This window comes from Cyanistes caeruleus, chromosome 11 (assembly GCF_971803275.1).
Source record: "Cyanistes caeruleus chromosome 11, bCyaCae1.hap1.1, whole genome shotgun sequence".
Lineage (NCBI taxonomy): Eukaryota > Metazoa > Chordata > Aves > Passeriformes > Paridae > Cyanistes > Cyanistes caeruleus.
In genome coordinates this window covers 11,747,159-11,764,903 of record NC_141711.1, presented here as the reverse complement: position 1 = coordinate 11,764,903, position 17,745 = coordinate 11,747,159, and the positions used below count along the sequence as shown (strand labels likewise).

Below are 17,745 nucleotides of genomic sequence, written 5' to 3'. Positions count from 1 at the left end.
CTGTCCTCTCTGAGATACGCACTTTTGCGCTCCTCTCTGCCCCTCTGGCTTTGCAGATGCCAGTCCACCAAAGGCATTTTCAAGCTGTGGGTGTACCTAGGTCCTGTGTGAACTGTGAAGTACTTGAGTGGCAGCCCTGATCACACCCTCATTTTTTTTTATTTCTTTTTTTTTTTATATAGTTAAAACAGCACTGTTCCCTCTATCCAAAACATGCTCTGGTCCTGTGATAAAATCCAGACCCACCCAGCCCAAAGCAGCTCTCCTTGTGTGGACCACATACCTTGCTCAGGTTTTGCAATTTAATTGTACATGTGTAACAGATTTTTTTCATTCACAGCCTGACAGTGCCTGCCTATGGCTATTTCAGTTACATTTTTAGTAAGCTGTAAGAAGAGTTGAAAGTACTTTTTAAAGTGATGAAGTGTCCTCTTTTCCATTTCCAATTTTCCAATTTTTTTCTCCTTATTCAACAGCACTTATGACACAGTGATCTCAGCCTTAGCAGGACTCACAGATGCTCTCCCACATTCTTCTAGAGGTTCTTCTAGGTGTGTTTCCCAATGCTTTGTACAACTGCTGTGCACAGGCACTTTTTTCATTATTTTTTCCTGAGTTTTGTGGTTTGACAAGGAGAGAAAAAGAGATTTTTTTTTTTTTTTAAACCAGGAAAATTTATTTTAAAGAAAGGTGAACACTGTAAGGAGTAGAGAGGGAGGAGCTACTGCAAATAATTAACTTGAAAAAATTCCAGAGGAGCAGTCCCTGGACAGACAGTGCCCCATCACCACTCTTTCTCTGCCAAGGCAGGATGTGTTTCCAAAGTAGCTGAACAAAGAGTAAGAGCCAAGCTCCAACCAGCCCCCTAAGTCCACCATTCCATAGAAATTACAGGCAAACCCCAAATAAGAATAACAGTGTGTTTTCCTCGGCTCAGTGCGAGTTGTGCTGACAAGCTAAAAAATTAGGTTGTAAAAATAATGAAACTGGAAGACTGTTGTTCTTCTTTTTCTTCAGTTGCTTTTTGAGGGCATTAGCAAGGCTAAACAAACTCTGCCATCACTCAGCCTCTTCATACCTGTGCTCTCATGGCTGGCAACTGCAACACCTTGCTCAGGACTGAATAAAGAGAAAGAAATATCCTCTGCCTCCCATTAGCAGCCAACAGGCTGATTTTACATACACAAGGTTAAATGGTGAAACAGCAATAAAATCTGAAGCAGGGAGGTTTTTTCAGCTTTGTATTAAAATCTTCAAGGCCTTGTTAGGATGACTTCTGCTGTACATGCACAGCCCTGTTTACTGTCTCCTGTCCCTGACCTGGTCTCCTCAAAGAGCAATACATTGTATCGTGATCCCTGCATATTTCTGGTGCAAGATCCCCACTGGTATGAGGACCACACCAGAACAAATCTTGGTCCCTGCTGCTACAGGCTTCAGTGTGCTTCTGTGGTCACAGCCCACCCCCTCCTTTAGAAAACAACTTCTCCTTCCCTCTTTGAGAACAAATTGCTCCGACAGATGACACAGCTCTGAGTTTGGCATCAGTCCTGTAAAAACAGGAATGCAGAGCTTTTCCTGGGGTGCGGTTCTGTTCATGGCCTATCCTGCCAGAGGCGTTTATTAGACCACGATGGTCCCTCAGCCCTGGCAGATGGCTGGGCTGGCAGTGGCTCCACCGCGGTTGTTCCCACTGCTCTGAGGGTGACATGCTCTCCTCACAGCACATGGGGAGCTGGGACACTCTGCAGTGCCTGGATGGCAGCAGGGTCTGGTAACCTCTCATGCTGCTTCCTGACCTGCAGCTCTCTGGGACAGTACTGCTGGAGGGGAAGAGAACAAAAAAAATAACATATAAAGAGAGAAAAAGCAGTTCTGAACTCCTATCTCTCTGTTACTTGGCACCAGGCCTCGGTAGCCAGATTGGCACACAGGCACTGCACCCTGTCCCTGCTGAACACAGCCTGCAAACTGTCCCCGAGCTGTCCCTGGAGCTATCCCTGGAGCTGTCCCAGCCACCATCACACCCAGCCAGGGGCCACAAGCAGCTGTGACTGACCCTCTGCATGAAGAACAGCCTGGCACTGCTCACAGGGTAGTGGCAAGAGGGGCCTGCAGAGCCAAACGCAGCCTTGAACAAGGCCAAAGGCAGCACCTTTTCAACCCAAAGACAAATTTAGTCTATGTGGTAGGGCTGAAGTCTTGAAACAGATGATGCACGAGCTCAGGATGACTTAATTATCACAATTTGGAATGGATCCAAACACAGGGTTAGCGTACAATAGTCTGGTTTAGAACTCACCAGGGTCTGGGATGGGTCACATACTGAAACTGGCATTCGCCAGAGAGGTCAAATACAGACTCTGGGATGAACCCATTGGAGAGCAACTTTTGGCCTGGGATGTAACAACTGAAGCCAAATTATTTCCAGGCATAAGGGACATACGCATTTATTTCTTTCCCTTCCTTTACCAAGAGAAGTTGCCCTAAGGGAGGGGGAAATAAGAGCTGGAGCTGTGTGTGTTATTAAAGAGGCTGACTGGAGTTCATTTATTCTGTGTGACACATGGAATGACAGTGACAGCCATTCCTAGTAGAGGAACTTGTAAACCCAATCTAGACAAGTGGAGGGAGTTCCCAGATGCAGCACCACTGGCCAGCCTTTAATTAGAGGCAGCTATTTTGCTCAGCCCCTCATGTTTCATGCCTATCCAGTTCCAGGCCCCAAAGCCCAGGTCTTTGGAGAAGGCCAAGATAAACTGGAGATTTCCTGGAGAGCAGAGGGACCCAGAACATTTTCCTGGCTGGAAACATGAAGCCGAGGAGGTGGAACCTGCCCCTGCAGGCATCTCCTGCTGTGCTGCTGGAAGAGAACACCACTGTCACCCGAAACAGAGTGACAGAACTACCTGCTTGTGCTGGGATATACTTACAGGGCAAGTTGCCAAATTCACAGGCCTGGTGTCTACATAAATCAAAGGGAAATAAAAGTAATTTGCCAAGAAAATTTCCATGACAGGAATTTGGGGGGTGGTGGGGTGGTAAGGGAAGAAAAGGAAGGCTAGCTGAGAAATTATGCTGTTTTGAACATAGCACACCAGGAGACATCCCATTCTATTTAGCCTTTGCCAAGGGGCTATTTGATTCCATATCCAAACAAATAATATAGGAAATCCTCTTCCGATACTTGGCGATCTCAGGCCAAATCAAAGAATTATCTCTGTGACTTGTATTAGGATCTTAAAGAAAGATTGAGTCCTGGATCACATTATGCAAACATGAAAGGTCTGTTGTCCCACAGGGCTCACAGACAAAACCCTGCTCCAGCAATCACAGCAGACAACATCCGTTCCTGGCTTTTATCTGCCTTAGATGTTTGGGAATATGGTGTCAATCACCTTTTCCCCAGTCATGTGTTAAACCACTAACATTTTCCTTTCCCCAGCTGCCTGAAGTCAGCGCAGGGCTGGTTACTGTACTCTGGCATCGCCTAGCTGTCAAGTTTCTGTGTTTTATTTTTTAACTGAAAATTTGGGTTCACCTTAAACTCTATTTGTGTTAAACCTCACCTTCCAGAACAACAACGCCAGCAAGATGAACTGTCCCAAATTGAGGCTCATTAATTAACAGCATAATCAAAAGCACCAAAGTCCATCCCTTTGCAGTGCCAGGTGCTATATCCCAGTATATCCACACCGGGCTGTGCTATATGCCCAACACTTCCACCAGGATTGACACCTCTGGCCCCTGGAAGCCCAGGCAGGAACAGGCCGCTGCTAAAAACATGGAGAAACAGCTGCTTTGTGCCGTGGAAGGAGAGGAGGCTGAGGAGCACCTGAAAGCCCTGAGCATCGCCTAATATTCCTTATAGTTGTTTTTTCGCTCTTTTTTCGGGCAGAAAAATCAGTGGGAAACCCCAGTAAGGCTAAACAAGCAGCGCCTGATCGGCCCCGAGGCCTGCCCAGGCCTGGGAGCTCAGCAAGGGCTCGCCTAGCGCCCCGCGGGAACACCCAAGCTCGCCGACAGAGCCGGGGCGCCGGGAACCGCCGGAACTGCGCGAAGCCGAAACCATCCCCGGGACTCTGGAACAGCCCGCCCAGCTTCTCTCCTCAGGCACCGCGGAACTGGGGTAGGAGGGGGGGCGGGCCTCCAGCGCCGCTGGGCGCCGCCATAGCGAGCCTCCTTCCCCATTGGACGCCGCCATAGCGAGCCTCCTCCCCTACTGGGCGCCGCCATCTTGTACCGTGCCCGTACAGCGCGGGCGCCGCCATCTTGTGCCCTCCCCGCGCAGTGTGGCGGCCATGGCGGGGCTGCTGTGCCGCCTCCTGTTCTTCTGCCTGGCGGCCGCCGGGACCAGCGCTGATTTAGTGCTGGAAGAGGTGCGGCGCTCGCTGGACCTCAGCACGCACCTGGCCAAGATCTCGGCCGAGCTCAGCCTCGCCAATGCGCCGGGTGGCGCGGCCGCCTCTGCCTTCCTGCTGGCGCTGGAGCCCGGGCTGGAGCCCCGGCTGGCCCACCTGGGCGTGCAGGTGAGTGTGAGGAGAAGGCACCGAGCGCCGCGCCCGGGGGGCCGCGGGAGCTGCCCGGCCCTGCGCCCGAAGGGACACGTCGGCACTGGCGGCCCTCAGTGGCGCTCCCGGATCCCGGCAGCCGGACGGCAGTGGTGGGGGTGTGTCGCGGCGGGAGGGCGGAGGTGGGAGGCTTGGGAGGCGAGGAGAGAGAGGGGCGATTCACGGCTGGGCGGGGGGCCCGGCCTTTACCCACAGCAGGGTCGGAAGAGCAGTAGGACGGTGCTTCATTCTGTCCTAGTCCCAGAAGTATTGTCACTTTAGATATACTCTACATACAGCAGAGAGAGGTACAGACGGTGCTGTATAGTATATCTGTATACAGAGTTCTGTAGTATACCTCAAGCTATATTCCCCGAGGCTTGCTCACTTCCCAGTCACAAGGGAAATCACAAAAGCATTCGATCAGTATTTTCATTTGTGCAAGTTACTGTGACTGTGCTGGCTTGGGAACCAGGATGAAGGAACATGGAAATATAAGAGTTATCAGAAACTTCCAGTGTATGTTTTTTTCACTCTGACCACACAGCAATTGGTATTCATGACCAACATTATGAAAGGGCCTTTAAATTTTTATTTTCTTACTACATTAGTTATATATAAGCTTTCTGGGGGCCATCCTCCTAAAAACTCCTTACAAACTTTGCCCTCAATGTGTTGAGTCTTTTAAATAGCAGCATACTGATCCCATTTGTTGTTTGGGAGCAGGTAAAAGGTGAGGAAGAGGAGGAGAACACCTTGGAAGTGAAAGAGACTAAAGTTAAGGGCAAAAGGTGAGTGTCACTCTCTAAGGTCAATACCCAGAGTTGTGCATGGGGGTGGGGGGGTTCATAATTGTCCTCACAGTGAAGCAGAGTTCCCAGATCCATGTACTTACAGATCACGAGTGTTTGCTTCCTCAGCTTTGCTCAGTCTCTTGTACTCAAGTGCCCTGAGTAATGCCCTGGCCCCCTGGGACACCAGGTGAGAAGCATTTGGTCATGCTCTTACCCACTACTCCATTTTGAGCTCTCAGATGGTTGGCAGTGGTGACTACAGAGAGTTTAGTGCCCTGTGGCTGTGTGTAGAGCACCGCAGAGCACTGCCTGCTGTGACCCAGTGCAGGCTCTTCCTGCTGCTGTGAGAGAGGATGCTGCTGTTTGCATCAGGCTCTGTACTGCCAAGCTTGGAATATTACGTAGGTGCTGCAGGCAGGTGTTTTCTGAGCCCTGAGAGCTGAGAGTTGCCTGTAAAGTGACTTTACCACTTTACCCAGTGCAGCTGGGTCTTGAGAGTACAATAGCTGTGGAGTTAAGTTGCCAGGGTAGACCGTGGCTTCTGACATGGTTGGATGTCTCATGTGATTCTGCCCTTGGGCCACCAGGCATGACATGAAGTATGTTTGCTTCTGGCATCACCTCAGTCTGTCCAGTTGATCCTTACAGATTTGGTGGAGTCCCAATCCATTCTCTAGAACCACAGTCTAAAACCTTGCTCCCATTCTGGCCATTCCTTAATTTCAGATCCTGTGGGCAAAAGTCTGAGAGTGAACAGGTTTTGTGGGAGCAGGTGCTTAAGATGTTTGTGATTTGTCTTCTGGACTTGTGCTTGTGCTTCCTTTGATGCAGATCATTCCTGTAATCTGGAGAAGAATGGAAAAAACTCTTGCTGAAGCTTTAGAAGTGCATGATTAGGGAGGAGTCAAAAACGGAACTAGATGTTTTTATGTGAACCAGTGACTGTAACTGTGCCTGGACACAGTTCAGGCTGTGCTGCTTCCCCAGCACAGTAATCACACTTGCTGGGACAAGACATCTCTATGTCTTGGAGAAGCAAGTAAAACACCTGCCCAAATCACACAGTACACATGTGATACATGGTTGCCTGTCCACAAGGGATGTTGCAGTGAGTGGATCTGAATGCTCTTTCAAAGGAGATCCCACATGACTTACTGGTTCTTCTCCTTTCCAGTGGGAAATTCTTCTCAGTGAAGCTGCCATCTCCTTTGGCCCCAGGAGCCAAGATCCGTGTCTCTGTTGAAATGGTTTTCACGCACGTCTTGCAGCCCTATCCCACCCACATCACCCAAAGTGAAAAGCAGTTTGTGGTCTTTGAAGGAAATCACTATTTTTACTCACCGTATGTCACCAAGACTCAAACAACCCGTGTCAAACTGGCCTCCAGGAATGTGGAGAGTTACACCAAGCTGGGAAATCCTTCTCGCACTGAGGACTTGATTGAATATGGCCCCTTCAAGGACATCCCTCCATACAGCCAGGTAAATTTCTGTGCAAAGGTGTTGTGGCTCTGCAGAGAGCATTTTCCAGACACAGAAGATGTGTCTCAGAGGCTGGAGAGTGGGAAGCAGAGGCTTTCACATAGAAATCACAGGTCAGCCATGAGTTAGACTGTGTGCAGGCCAGGAACACGTGCATCTGCGAAGAGGGTTCTCTGTGGCACAAGGAGTGGATTACTGTGAGGGGAGCTTGCTTCTTACTTTAGGTCTGACAGTTTATCTTTTTTCCCCTCACTAGGACACTCTGAAGGTGCACTATGAAAATAACAGTCCATTCCTGACCATCACCAGCATGACACGAGTCATTGAGGTGTCTCACTGGGGTAACATTGCGGTTGAAGAGACGGTTGATTTAAAGCACACAGGAGCAGTGCTGAAAGGGCCTTTCTCCAGATACGACTACCAGAGACAGCCAGACAGTGGGATCTCTTCTGTCAAGTCTTTTAAGGTTGGCATTTTGCACGTGTATTTTTTTTTAACTGTGGCTTCCCCCTTCCTTAGGTCCCCAGAGGGAAAAAAAAAATGCAGATGCCTTTTGTAAGATATTAAGATACCCCAGTAATAAGGGAATATTAAAACTCTGGTCTATTTTCAGAGAAAGCTTGTGCAGGATAGGAATAGCTTTTGGAAACAGCATGAGGAGGTTATACCCTTTATTGCATTTGCTTGTCCAATAGACCACTTACAAGAACATGCAGTGTTTCTCCACACTCCCACTCCTTCAATCTCATGGACCTTCTAAATCCCTTACCCCTGTATTGAGATCTCTGCTTTGGGTTTTCCACCATGCAAGGAGCACTCATTCTGTCCCAAGCCCTTTATTTTCAGAGTTGCCTCTCAGTCATATCCTCTTCATGTTGAACTGTATTAATAATGGAAAGTCACCCATTCATTCCTTGCTCACAAGGCACTCAACAAGAATTAAAGCTGTGTCTCTGCTAGCCAGATGTAAAAAGTATTATGTGTTCTCATCTGAACCAAAGCCTTTCTCGCTGCTTGTAGCCTCCAGGATTGTGTAATGCTCTAGGATGCTGCAGCCAAACAGAAATCTCATTTTGCTGAGTGTAAAGCCAGCAAGCCCAGTCAGATAGGGCAGCAAGTTGGAGTGAAAAGGGCATTGCTGTCCTGGTGGGCATGATGAGTTCCCTTGCTGTCTGGGGAGTTTGAAACTTGGCTGGAGAAAGCATGTTCATTTGGAGACCCAAATGATTTTAGTGCTGGCAGCCACTTGTGGGATTGCTTATAATAGCACAATTTAACCACTCAGTGCAACTGAATGGCCATTTTGTCATGTCTTATGTGGGAGCAGTTTCTCAATGCTTACCAGCCTTTATTGGTTTTGTCAGTTTCGTTGGAAGTAGCTCCCCTCTGATGCACTCACTGCTGCTTCTCTCCTTACAGACCATTCTCCCAGCTGCTGCTCAGGATGTCTATTACAGAGATGAAATTGGGAACATCTCCACCAGCCACCTTCTTGTCCTGGATGACTCTGTGGAGATGGAGATCCGTCCCCGATTCCCACTTTTTGGGGGATGGAAAACCCATTACATCATTGGCTATAACCTGCCAAGCTACGAATACCTCTACAGTCTTGGTGGGTGGCTGAGGGGAAGGGAATAAAAAATGTCCTCTTGTGTGTTTAAAGGTAGTTGCTGTACAGAAAAGAATTGAAAGCTGTGGTATATAGGACCTTAGCAACAACAGTTGCCAGCTGTTTTTTCTAGAATATGCAAATCCATCTTTTTTGTGCTTCCTTCAGTTTTTTTTGTAGACATCTGGTTAAAATATATCTGAGTGAGCTAGTGCCCCCTGCTGCACGATTATCCATGCAAATTCTGCTCCTGCCCTGGTGGGAGCTGAGCTTCAAGGCTGTCCCTTGTTCTCTGAGGAACTGTAACCACTCTTTGCTCTGCACTCTTAGGTGATCAGTATGCCCTGAAGATGCGGTTTGTTGACCACGTGTTTGATGAGCAAGTTACAGACTCTCTGACTGTCAAGATTGTCCTGCCAGAAGGAGCCAAGTAAGTGTGATTCCTCCTGGCTTGTTACTGCAGACAGTGCTGTGTTGATGGCAATTCTCCAGTCTGCTCTAATGGCCTGGGGACAGTGAATCAAAACCATGACCATGCATATGGAGGAGATCTTGGAACACATCTTTGCTTCCTTGTAGAGCATTGTTTAAACTGCAAGATTGACCTTGTGCTAGAGGCTACAATTGCTTAGACAAGTCCTGGGTTGTCCATCATCTCAAAAACCATAGAGTCATATGGGAATATCTGATTTTATCCACAGGAATATCCATGTGGACAGCCCCTATGAAATCAATCGTGCCTCAGACGAGCTTCACTACACGTATCTGGACACTTTTGGACGTCCTGTTATTGTGGCACACAAGAACAACCTGGTGGAGCAGCACATCCAGGACATCGTGGTGAGTGTAGCCTTTGAGCAGTTGTGCCTCCTCTGAATTCAGCACCTTGGTTAAAACACCTGAGAAATAAACACTTGCTGGACTGCTTGCATAGTTCTGCTGCCTGAGGATATGAGTTAACCCTGCAGTAACACGGGCACTGCTCAGTGTTTGGAATTTCTTTTGTAGGTTCATTACACTTTCAACAAAATCCTGATGCTGCAAGAGCCTCTCTTGGTGGTTGGAGCCTTTTACATCTTGTTCTTCACTGTGATTGTCTATGTCAGGCTGGATTTCTCCATCACCAAGGTCTGTATGATGGAGAGCCCTGTGGGAATATAAGCAGATTTCTCAGCTGTTGAATGGTGATTTTTCATACCAGTAATTCTTGCTGAATGTTCCTCCCATTCCAATGTTTTACTGGTTGTTTAAAATCTTGAGCATTGCTGCTCCTGTAGGGCTGATCTGGTGTCATAAAGCTAACTAGAGTTTTGCTTGCTGCATAAAAAGGAATCCCCCTGAGAAGAAGGGATGTCTGCAGTTCTCCTTCTGTAGTGTTTTCACTGTTAAACTATTTGTTGGACTTGACTGAGTGCTGAAAGGTGCTTCCCCTTATCTGCACTTGCACCATGCACCTAATTACTCAGTTAACTTAATTGCAAAGGGAAAAGTTTCTATAACAGTCCTGTGGCAGACTGCAAGCCTGGCTTGGTGCAGGTCAAAGATATGGCTGCTTTGATCTTTCCCTCCTGTCCTCTTGCAGGATCCAGCTGCTGAAGCCAGGATGAAGGTTGCCTGCATCACAGAGCAGGTGCTTACTCTGGTGAACAAGAGGCTTGGGCTGTACCGTCACTTTGATGAAGCAGTGAATAAATACAAGCAGTCACGGGACATCTCCACCCTGAACAGTGGCAAAAAGTCTTTGGAGATGGAGCACAAGGCCCTGACAAGTGAAATAGCTTCTCTGCAGTCTAAACTAAAGACAGAAGGCTCTGACTTATGTGATAAAGTAAGAAATTCAAATTTGTTTTATAAGCTTTCCTGTTCTCGGCTCTGTCAAATATTCTGCATGAGTTTTAATTGGGGGTTTAGTTTCTGCAGCTAGTCTAGGTTGGGTTTTTTCATCTGAAAATGGCTTGATCTCTGCAAGGGCGTGTGAATAGTGTTATTTTTGCAGTAATCTCACTTATGCAGCCATGTAAGTGTTGTTGGTAAACAGCTGCTTGTGCTCTTTCTTAAGCAACCCTTGAAACAGCTGCATTTGTACAGATTAATGCTTTTGTAACACAATCCTGATGCTTCTCATTGTGCTCATGGCAGTGACACTTAAGCAAAAATGGAAACTCTCAACACATTAACAGTTCTAACTCTACTGCTCACACCAGTCAACCCAAAATCTTCTCCCTCATCTCTTATTTTCTTGCACATTTGCATTTGGTGCTGACAGAATTTTGGTAACGCGATGCTCCTCTGGGGATGTTTTGCTTTACCATGTTGAAAGCCATGGCACAATGAAAACACACCCATTATCCTTCCCTTTAATATATTTTACCTGAAACAGCCACTTAACCCCAAGTGAGGGACACTTCAGTCTCTAAGGTCCATTTAAGCAACAGCCACCTTGATTAAATCATTGCAGACCTACCACTCACACACTATGTACATTAACTGTAGGGACACAGCTTCCAGCTGTCAGAGCTGTGATTTAGCTTGAAACCTTTAAAATCCATCATTAAATACACTTTAACAGTCTCTTGCCAGTATGGCTCCTGGGTCCTTGGAGCCCTTTTTATCTGCACTCCTTAGTTACCCATTCATGGAATATTCCTCATAACGTGATGGCTCGGGAGGCAACTTTCAGGGATTGGAGATGTTTCTACTAAGCACTGACTTCATCTTTTGCTATCATCTCTTTTATTCCAGTTTCACTGTAAGGACTTTTTTTGTTGTGTTTTGTCTCCTCTAATACTTCCTTGGTTTGTCACCCTGCCAGGTAAGTGAGATTCAGAAGCTGGATGGCCAAGTAAAGGAGCTGGTTCTGAAGTCGTCGGTAGAGGCGGAGCGGCTGGTGGCAGGCAAGCTCAAGAAGGACACGTACATCGAGAATGAGAAGATGCATTCCAACAAGCGCCAGGACCTGGTCTCCAAAATTGACAACATCCTTGATGCGCTGTAACTCTGCTTTAGCAGCTGTGCAAAGGGCAAAGGTATGAAGGGAGATAAGAGTGATACACGTGGAGCCAAAACTTATTCCCAGCAAAATTAGGGGGAAAGTTGATGTGGAATGTCTGAAAGTACATTTTGTTTTTAGATTTTTCTATAGACCCTGTCTGCTCAGCAGTACATGCTGTGCAAGGGACCACACCATCATGTTTGCTGGATAATTGGATTTCTTTCCCAGAGGTGAGACTCAGCCAGGTTATGAAACAGTCTCCCACTTCTGGTTTGCCCTGTATAGATGTGCTCCGAGTAAACCACACAAGGAGCCAGTCTGAGCACAGACACATTCATGGCAAAGCTGAATGTCTCAGCTCTGGAAAGAATAAAAGATAACTTTGTTCTACTTTGAAATAAAACAGTCACTGCCTTGTGTCTATGTGTTGTGCTGGGCTGGGGGGAGGTGGAGGGGCTGGATGGCCCCATCCTGCCTGTGCTCAGGCGGTGCAGTTCTCTGTGGAACAGAGGTCAGCCCTGCCCACTCCTGCCGCCTGTCAGCTGTGTGCCCTGAGCTGTGTCAGAGATCTTCCACCTCACAAAGCCCTGACCCAGATAGGGGAGAAGGCCAAGCCCTTGTTTCCCAAGGATGTGCATGCACCTACACCCTTACAGGGAGATAAACAACAGAACCCCTCCTGCCATCCTCTTACTATGTGCTGCATATGCCAGAAGTCCCTGCATCCTTTGTGCGGCCCATGTTAGTTTTCACTCGGATACCTTGGGGGGTGTACACAATCCCGTTAGTCTCCTAAGTTTTTCCTGTGCATCTTTGCCTCAGTTCACTGTTGACTATCCCAGATGTGGCTGCAGGGACAGCAATGCAGTTCTCCCCTACTGCCTTTGCCTGGCATAGTTGTTTGGATCAAAGTGGTTAGAGACCCTCATACAATAAAAAACAGAAGGGCAGAAGGGGCTGTGTGTCCCTCTGTTTGCCCTGACCTGCAGGTGGTGGCAGCTACCTGTGGGTGGGTGCATGTGCAGGGCAGGGCTGGTAAGTGGTGTGCAGCCTTTTCCACTGGGCACCTGCAGCTTCCTGTGGGAAACAGACTCTGGCGAGTTTGGAGGTTGCCTGCAGACCAGGCAAAGCATGTGGCTGCCCCACAGAGAAGTGGCTCACAAGGAGACTAGTGCCAAATGTGGCTGTGCTGGGGAGTGAAGGTTTGCCACAGTACCTGCACTGGCACCCTGTGAGGCTTGAGACAAACATAGCCCCTATGGCTCAGTGCTGCCTGCAAGTCCTGTGCTTGGATATACACAAGCAGCAGGACACTTTTCCAGCCCTTTGCCAGGCTACCTGCGCTGCTGTCCCTCTGTCCTGGACTTACGTAGCCCAGGTCTGTCACAGACACACTTGTCTCTGCTCCTTACTGGCCCCTTTTATCTAAGATAGAAAGTTGTCTTTATCCTCTCCTGGGCTATTTTTCTCTTTGTACAGAGGATGCAGTTAGTTGGAAAGCCCTCTGCTCCAGACCACACAGCTTCCAAAGTGTGGTTTGTTATGAATGTTTGGTAGCATGCCTGAGCCCAGGTACCAGCTCTGTCCCATGCCCACAAACCTCACCTGGCAGCAGAGTGAGCAAGCCTAAATTCCTGTCAGTCTGCTCCCTGTGCAGGTGCTGTGGGGATCCCTGAGACAATGAGTCCTGCCTGACCAGCTGCAAATAGCTAAAATCAAATAAATTGTCATTTATCTAGCCAGAACACACACCATACTCAGGGAGGCCTGTTGCACCCAGCCAATGCAGGTAGGTCCAGAGGATAAGAAGAAGGATCAAACTGGTGATCCCAAAGATACCTTTAACTTTCCATTCCCTCAGCAGAAGAAAAGCAGTGCCACCCTTGCTTCCCAGATACCAAGTCTGCCTGGCCCCACAATTCAGACCCCTGAGAGTACATGGAGCTTGTGGTACCTGTTACAAATCCCTGTGGGGTTGATTGTGCCTGTGTCTTTCTATCCCAAGGGGATCTGATCAATCAGCATGCACTTCAGCCCACACAGCTACTGGGCAGCTTCATACTGCTTGTTAATGGAAACCACATCTGCAAAGACGGCAACTATAAATAGGATGAATGCAGGCAGCCCCAGATAGAAAGGCCTCTTGTCCCCAAGGAGAGCTAACCCAGTTCCTGAGGCTGAGAATAAAGCAGCTGGTGCTGAAGTGGTGCCTCACTCCTCTCCACACAGCTCCTTTCTGCTGCTCTCCCTGGGGGGACATGCCTGTGCTCCCTGAATGCCTTCTGGCCCAGTGCTGCTCCTGCAGCAGCACATACATCAGGGAACATTTTAACAAACACTCAGCAGCAGAGTGACCTAGAAACATCAGCCATTTCTGGATTCCTGCAAATTTACTACTGTGAATAAATGATAAAAAAAGGAAAAACCACAACACCTACCAGGAGCTTAGGACCTGCAGGAGCCAGGGGAGGGGCAGAGCAGCAGCACCTGATGGCAGGAAATAGACAAATTCGGGCTGTAGTTGTTTGTCTATGCCAAATTTAAAGGCAGCAGCTCCCAGCCCATGGGGTGGGGGAAGGGATGAGGGGCATTGGGTCAGGAGGGTGGTTGTCTGTTTATCTGCTGTCTTCCCCATCAGCTCTGAGGGCTCTAGGGATCTGGCTTCAAAATCTCTCCCCCATGGTTGGGTTTTACAAACTGTAAATACATTCAGGGATCTTTTCGTATTATTTCCTTGCTTAGACTCCATGACATGCCCAGGTAATTCTTGCCAGAAATGTGACCCAAGGTGCCCTCTGAGGACAGGAAGGAGCTCCTGCAGGGCAGCCCAGGCGGAGCTGTGAAGGGAGCTCAAGTCTCTCACCCATGTGGTGAGGGGCAGGGGGAATTTGCTTTATTCCTTCAGCTGCTGTCACCATGCTGGCTTCTGCCACCAGGGCCACTCCAGCAGGTCCCTGCTAGGACTGGCCCTGATGGTTTTGGGATCTTCCTGAACTCCAGCTGCTGCTTTGCAAGGATATCCCTTATTTGTTCCAGGCTTGGCAGGCCATCAAGTGAGGAACTGCAGCCAGCAGGTTCCCAAAGCATCACAGCCAATGTTGGGCAGGGCTGTAGGCACTGCCACCAGGGAATCCAGGCACAAGGGCTCCTCCTCCTTTCAGCCACACTTGTGGCCATCTAACCTGAGACCTGTGGTCAAGGGGAATCCCATGCTGATGGAGAGAGCCATTTCCATTTTCCTGCCACCTTCAAAAATAGACAGGCCTTCAAGAGTCAGGTGGGAGCTACTTAAAGACTGTCTCTGCTGCTCTTCACAGAAGCTTTTCTGAGCTTGAAAGTTCACTTGTGATCTTCCTCAGAGAAAATAGCCTGGGGAGGTTGTTAGAATTTGGGAGGTATCTACCAGGGGAACTGTAGAACAGCAGAAGGAAAAGAAAGGCTCAAATACAGGAGCACTTGAGACCCTCTAGCAGATTAACATCTCACATGTAATTAAAGCTGAGCCCTTCTGGGAGTTCATGTTTAGTTTTATTCCTGTGCAGTGTTTGGAACCAAAAGGTTGGAAGGGCAACACAGCAAAAGGAACAAAATGCAGAGAGAAGAAAAAAAATTGTACAGAGCAGAAGGAAAAGGAAACCACACAAATGCAAGATTTGCTAGTGAAAGCGAGCAGCCATGATTTCAGATCCCAGCCACCACAGCCACCTGCCTTGACCAGGCATCTCACTGTTCCCAGCACCTTCCCACACCTCCCCTGCTCACCAGGGTGATACCCACACCCACAGCTTCTCCTGGTGGTCCCGGGCAGCCAGAGAACAGCTTCTCCATCTTTGACTTCTTGTTTACAGTCTTCCAAGGGAAAATCTAGAACTGAAGACCAGCCCAGGAGGTAGAACCCATCCTCCAGTGGGTGCTCGAACTCAAGGGCTGGAAAGAAAATCAGGTTTTTTATTAGGTGCATAGTAACTCCCACCCACAGCCTCTGGCCCTAGCCAGCTCCTCATCCATCCTCTGTGGGTGGGGATAGCACAGTACCGTTTCCATACCATTGACCCTTTCTCCCCTCCCCATGCTGACACCTCCCCTCTGCTCTGCAAGGACCAATCATCTTTTTATTTATTTTTATCCAACAAAAGAAAACCACTGGGCTTAACTAGGAGCAAATCCTGTCGGTCTTTGGTTGGCTCTGGGGCTGCCGCATCTCTGTACACCTTGAGGGGGCACATACAAAAGCATGCCTGGTTTAGCAACATCTCCTCTAGCTGACCTGACCCTACCACTTACAGCAGGAAGCAGAGCTGGAGCACATGCTAAGCATCATGCAAGCAGTCATGCTTTAATGCTGCCTGCTGCATTACAGCCTCAGGGATCACACCCTCATCACACCTGTGCACACCCTGCACTAGCACAGGGAGTTTTGGCAAGTTCTCAGGGTCAACAGCATCCATGGTTTGTCCACTTCCTTTGTTCATGGACCATTTCTACAGTGGAGCCCACAACCTTGGGTACCCCATCCTCATGGCAGACCTGCTGAACATTCCCTGCCAGGCTCTACAGATGGAAAGACAGATTTCCTACCTGCTGTTTCACCATTTCCCTCCCTCCATCCCCAGTAATGCTGCCTGGTTCCCAGTCTACCCAGTCTGTCAGCTGCTCAGCACCATCTGGTGGCTTTGGACTAGAGGCCCAGAGACTGGTTTGGACAGTTTGAGCTGCTTCTGGCCAAAGGGTAAGGGATATCTCATACCATCTTTCCCAGCACCCATTCCTTCACCAGTGCAAGGTGGTCTGTGTCCCAGAGGGGGACCAGGCAGCAGCACTGGGATGAGGACTATGTCCTAGTGGGCAGCAGTGCCCAGAGGGATGGGAGAAGATCCCCAAGGTGCTGTGGGGTCTGAGGGCGCTGCAATGGTACCTCACTGCCTCCACTGCCACTAGAGGCCGACAGTGCCAGGGGAGTGCCACTGCCATGCTGGATACCCCCACCTGCCCTGTCCCTGGCCACTGCTGGCCACACCACTTGGGGGACCCATTGCCACGCTGGCACATGGGTCAGCTCTGGCCTAGGATGGCGGTGAGCATCATTTTTTCTTTCTTTTTTTTTTGCTTAAATTTATTATTTTTTCTTTCCCCCTTTCTTGCTCCTCCTCATCCAATTTGTCTTCAAAGCTGACATGAGAGTAAACCCCAAATGACAGCGCCTGCCCGGCACAGTTTTACCACAGTATCCTGAAAAAGGCATCTGGTGAGCTGATAATGCAGGGGGGCTCCGGGCGGGAGCCCCTGCCGGAAGCAGAGGACTGGTGGCGGTTGAAGGGCCGATGCTTCAGCACGGGCAGCAAACAGGAAACATCCTCTGGGCACAGGGAGCTCCTCTGGAGCTGCTCCAGGGTCTTGAAGCACAGCCAAGGCAGCCCACCCCATTGGGGCCATGGTGGGCTCTCTGGGATCCCCATCCCCCCTGCCCAGCCCCACTGCCATCTTGTGCAGGGCTCCAACTTGCACTGTTGAGCTTCCTCCTCCTCCCAAAGACAGCAGCCATGCACACTTGAAGAAGGAGGAGCACCACAGGGTCAGTGTGGGCCTTGCCTGCCATGGCAGACCCAGCTTTGATGGCTCTGGTGTCAGGGGATGTCCTCTGTTTGTGTCACTTGTGTGGCTCTTGGTAGTGCCCAGCCTGAAGCCTCTGCTGTGCCAGGGGCTCCAAAGATGATGGAGAGCATCTTTCTCCCATGGGGACACGAGGGCTGAGCATGGCAGTGGCTCACGAGGCACAGCCGTGAGGTGCAGAGCACTGCTTGGCCAGCAGGGATGCAGCTACCTCAGCTCGACAGCACAGGCTGGAGAAAGCCGACCCCAGGTCAGAGTGACCCGAGAGTATCCCACGTCTCTGAGTTCAGCACACCATGGGACACTCAAAAGAGAGGAGCTGCCCCCAACACCTCGCAGAGCACAGAGGTAGAGAGCAGAGAAGCTGTGAGCACACAGCTAAAGCAGGAGCCACACTTCACATTGTGTTGGATCCCTCCAAACCAAGTGGAGATGTTGGCTCAGGCATGCAGGCTCTGCTGGCTGCCTCCATGTCATTGTGCCTCTGACCACCACACCCTGCCACATTCACCTGCCGAAGACACAACCTGGAGGTCTCCCCTGTCCTTCACAGTTCCTGACTGTACAAGGCTACTGGGTGGCTGTGCAAGGCTCTGCCTGGAGCTTCTCATTAGGACAAAATTTTGCTCTCAGCCAGGTACACAAGCAAAAAGACCGTGGGTACTTCTTGCCCTCTGACTCTTGAACTGGTCCTGACTGGAGTGGTCCA

At 49.3% G+C, this 17,745-nt stretch overlaps 1 protein-coding gene and 1 long non-coding RNA gene across 3 annotated transcripts; one reads left to right on the top strand and one right to left on the bottom strand.

Annotated features, from left to right (window-relative positions):
- Positions 1–647: 647 nt before the first annotated feature.
- On the bottom strand, positions 648–4,250 carry LOC147651005 (uncharacterized). The gene is made up of 2 exons (XR_015274911.1): positions 3,570–4,250; positions 648–1,820 (listed from the first exon to the last, which is right to left on the bottom strand). It is a non-coding gene; the product is annotated as an uncharacterized LOC147651005 (long non-coding RNA).
- Positions 4,251–4,286: 36 nt separating this feature from the next.
- Positions 4,287–11,829, top strand: RPN1 (ribophorin I). 2 transcript variants are annotated; one of them, XM_086845739.1, is made up of 11 exons: positions 4,287–4,529; positions 5,277–5,341; positions 6,519–6,825; positions 7,082–7,291; positions 8,245–8,437; positions 8,765–8,864; positions 9,136–9,274; positions 9,443–9,562; positions 10,017–10,262; positions 11,247–11,460; positions 11,565–11,829. In XM_086845739.1, the coding sequence occupies exons 1-10, from the start codon at positions 4,302–4,304 to the stop codon at positions 11,427–11,429; spliced, it is 1,791 nt and encodes a 596-aa protein (XP_086701865.1). In that variant the 5' UTR covers positions 4,287–4,301; the 3' UTR covers positions 11,430–11,460; positions 11,565–11,829. The 2 variants fall into 2 exon arrangements, with proteins under 2 accessions (XP_086701865.1, XP_086701864.1); XM_086845738.1 differs by having other exon boundaries at positions 11,247–11,829.
- The last annotated feature ends 5,916 nt before the right edge of the window (positions 11,830–17,745 follow it).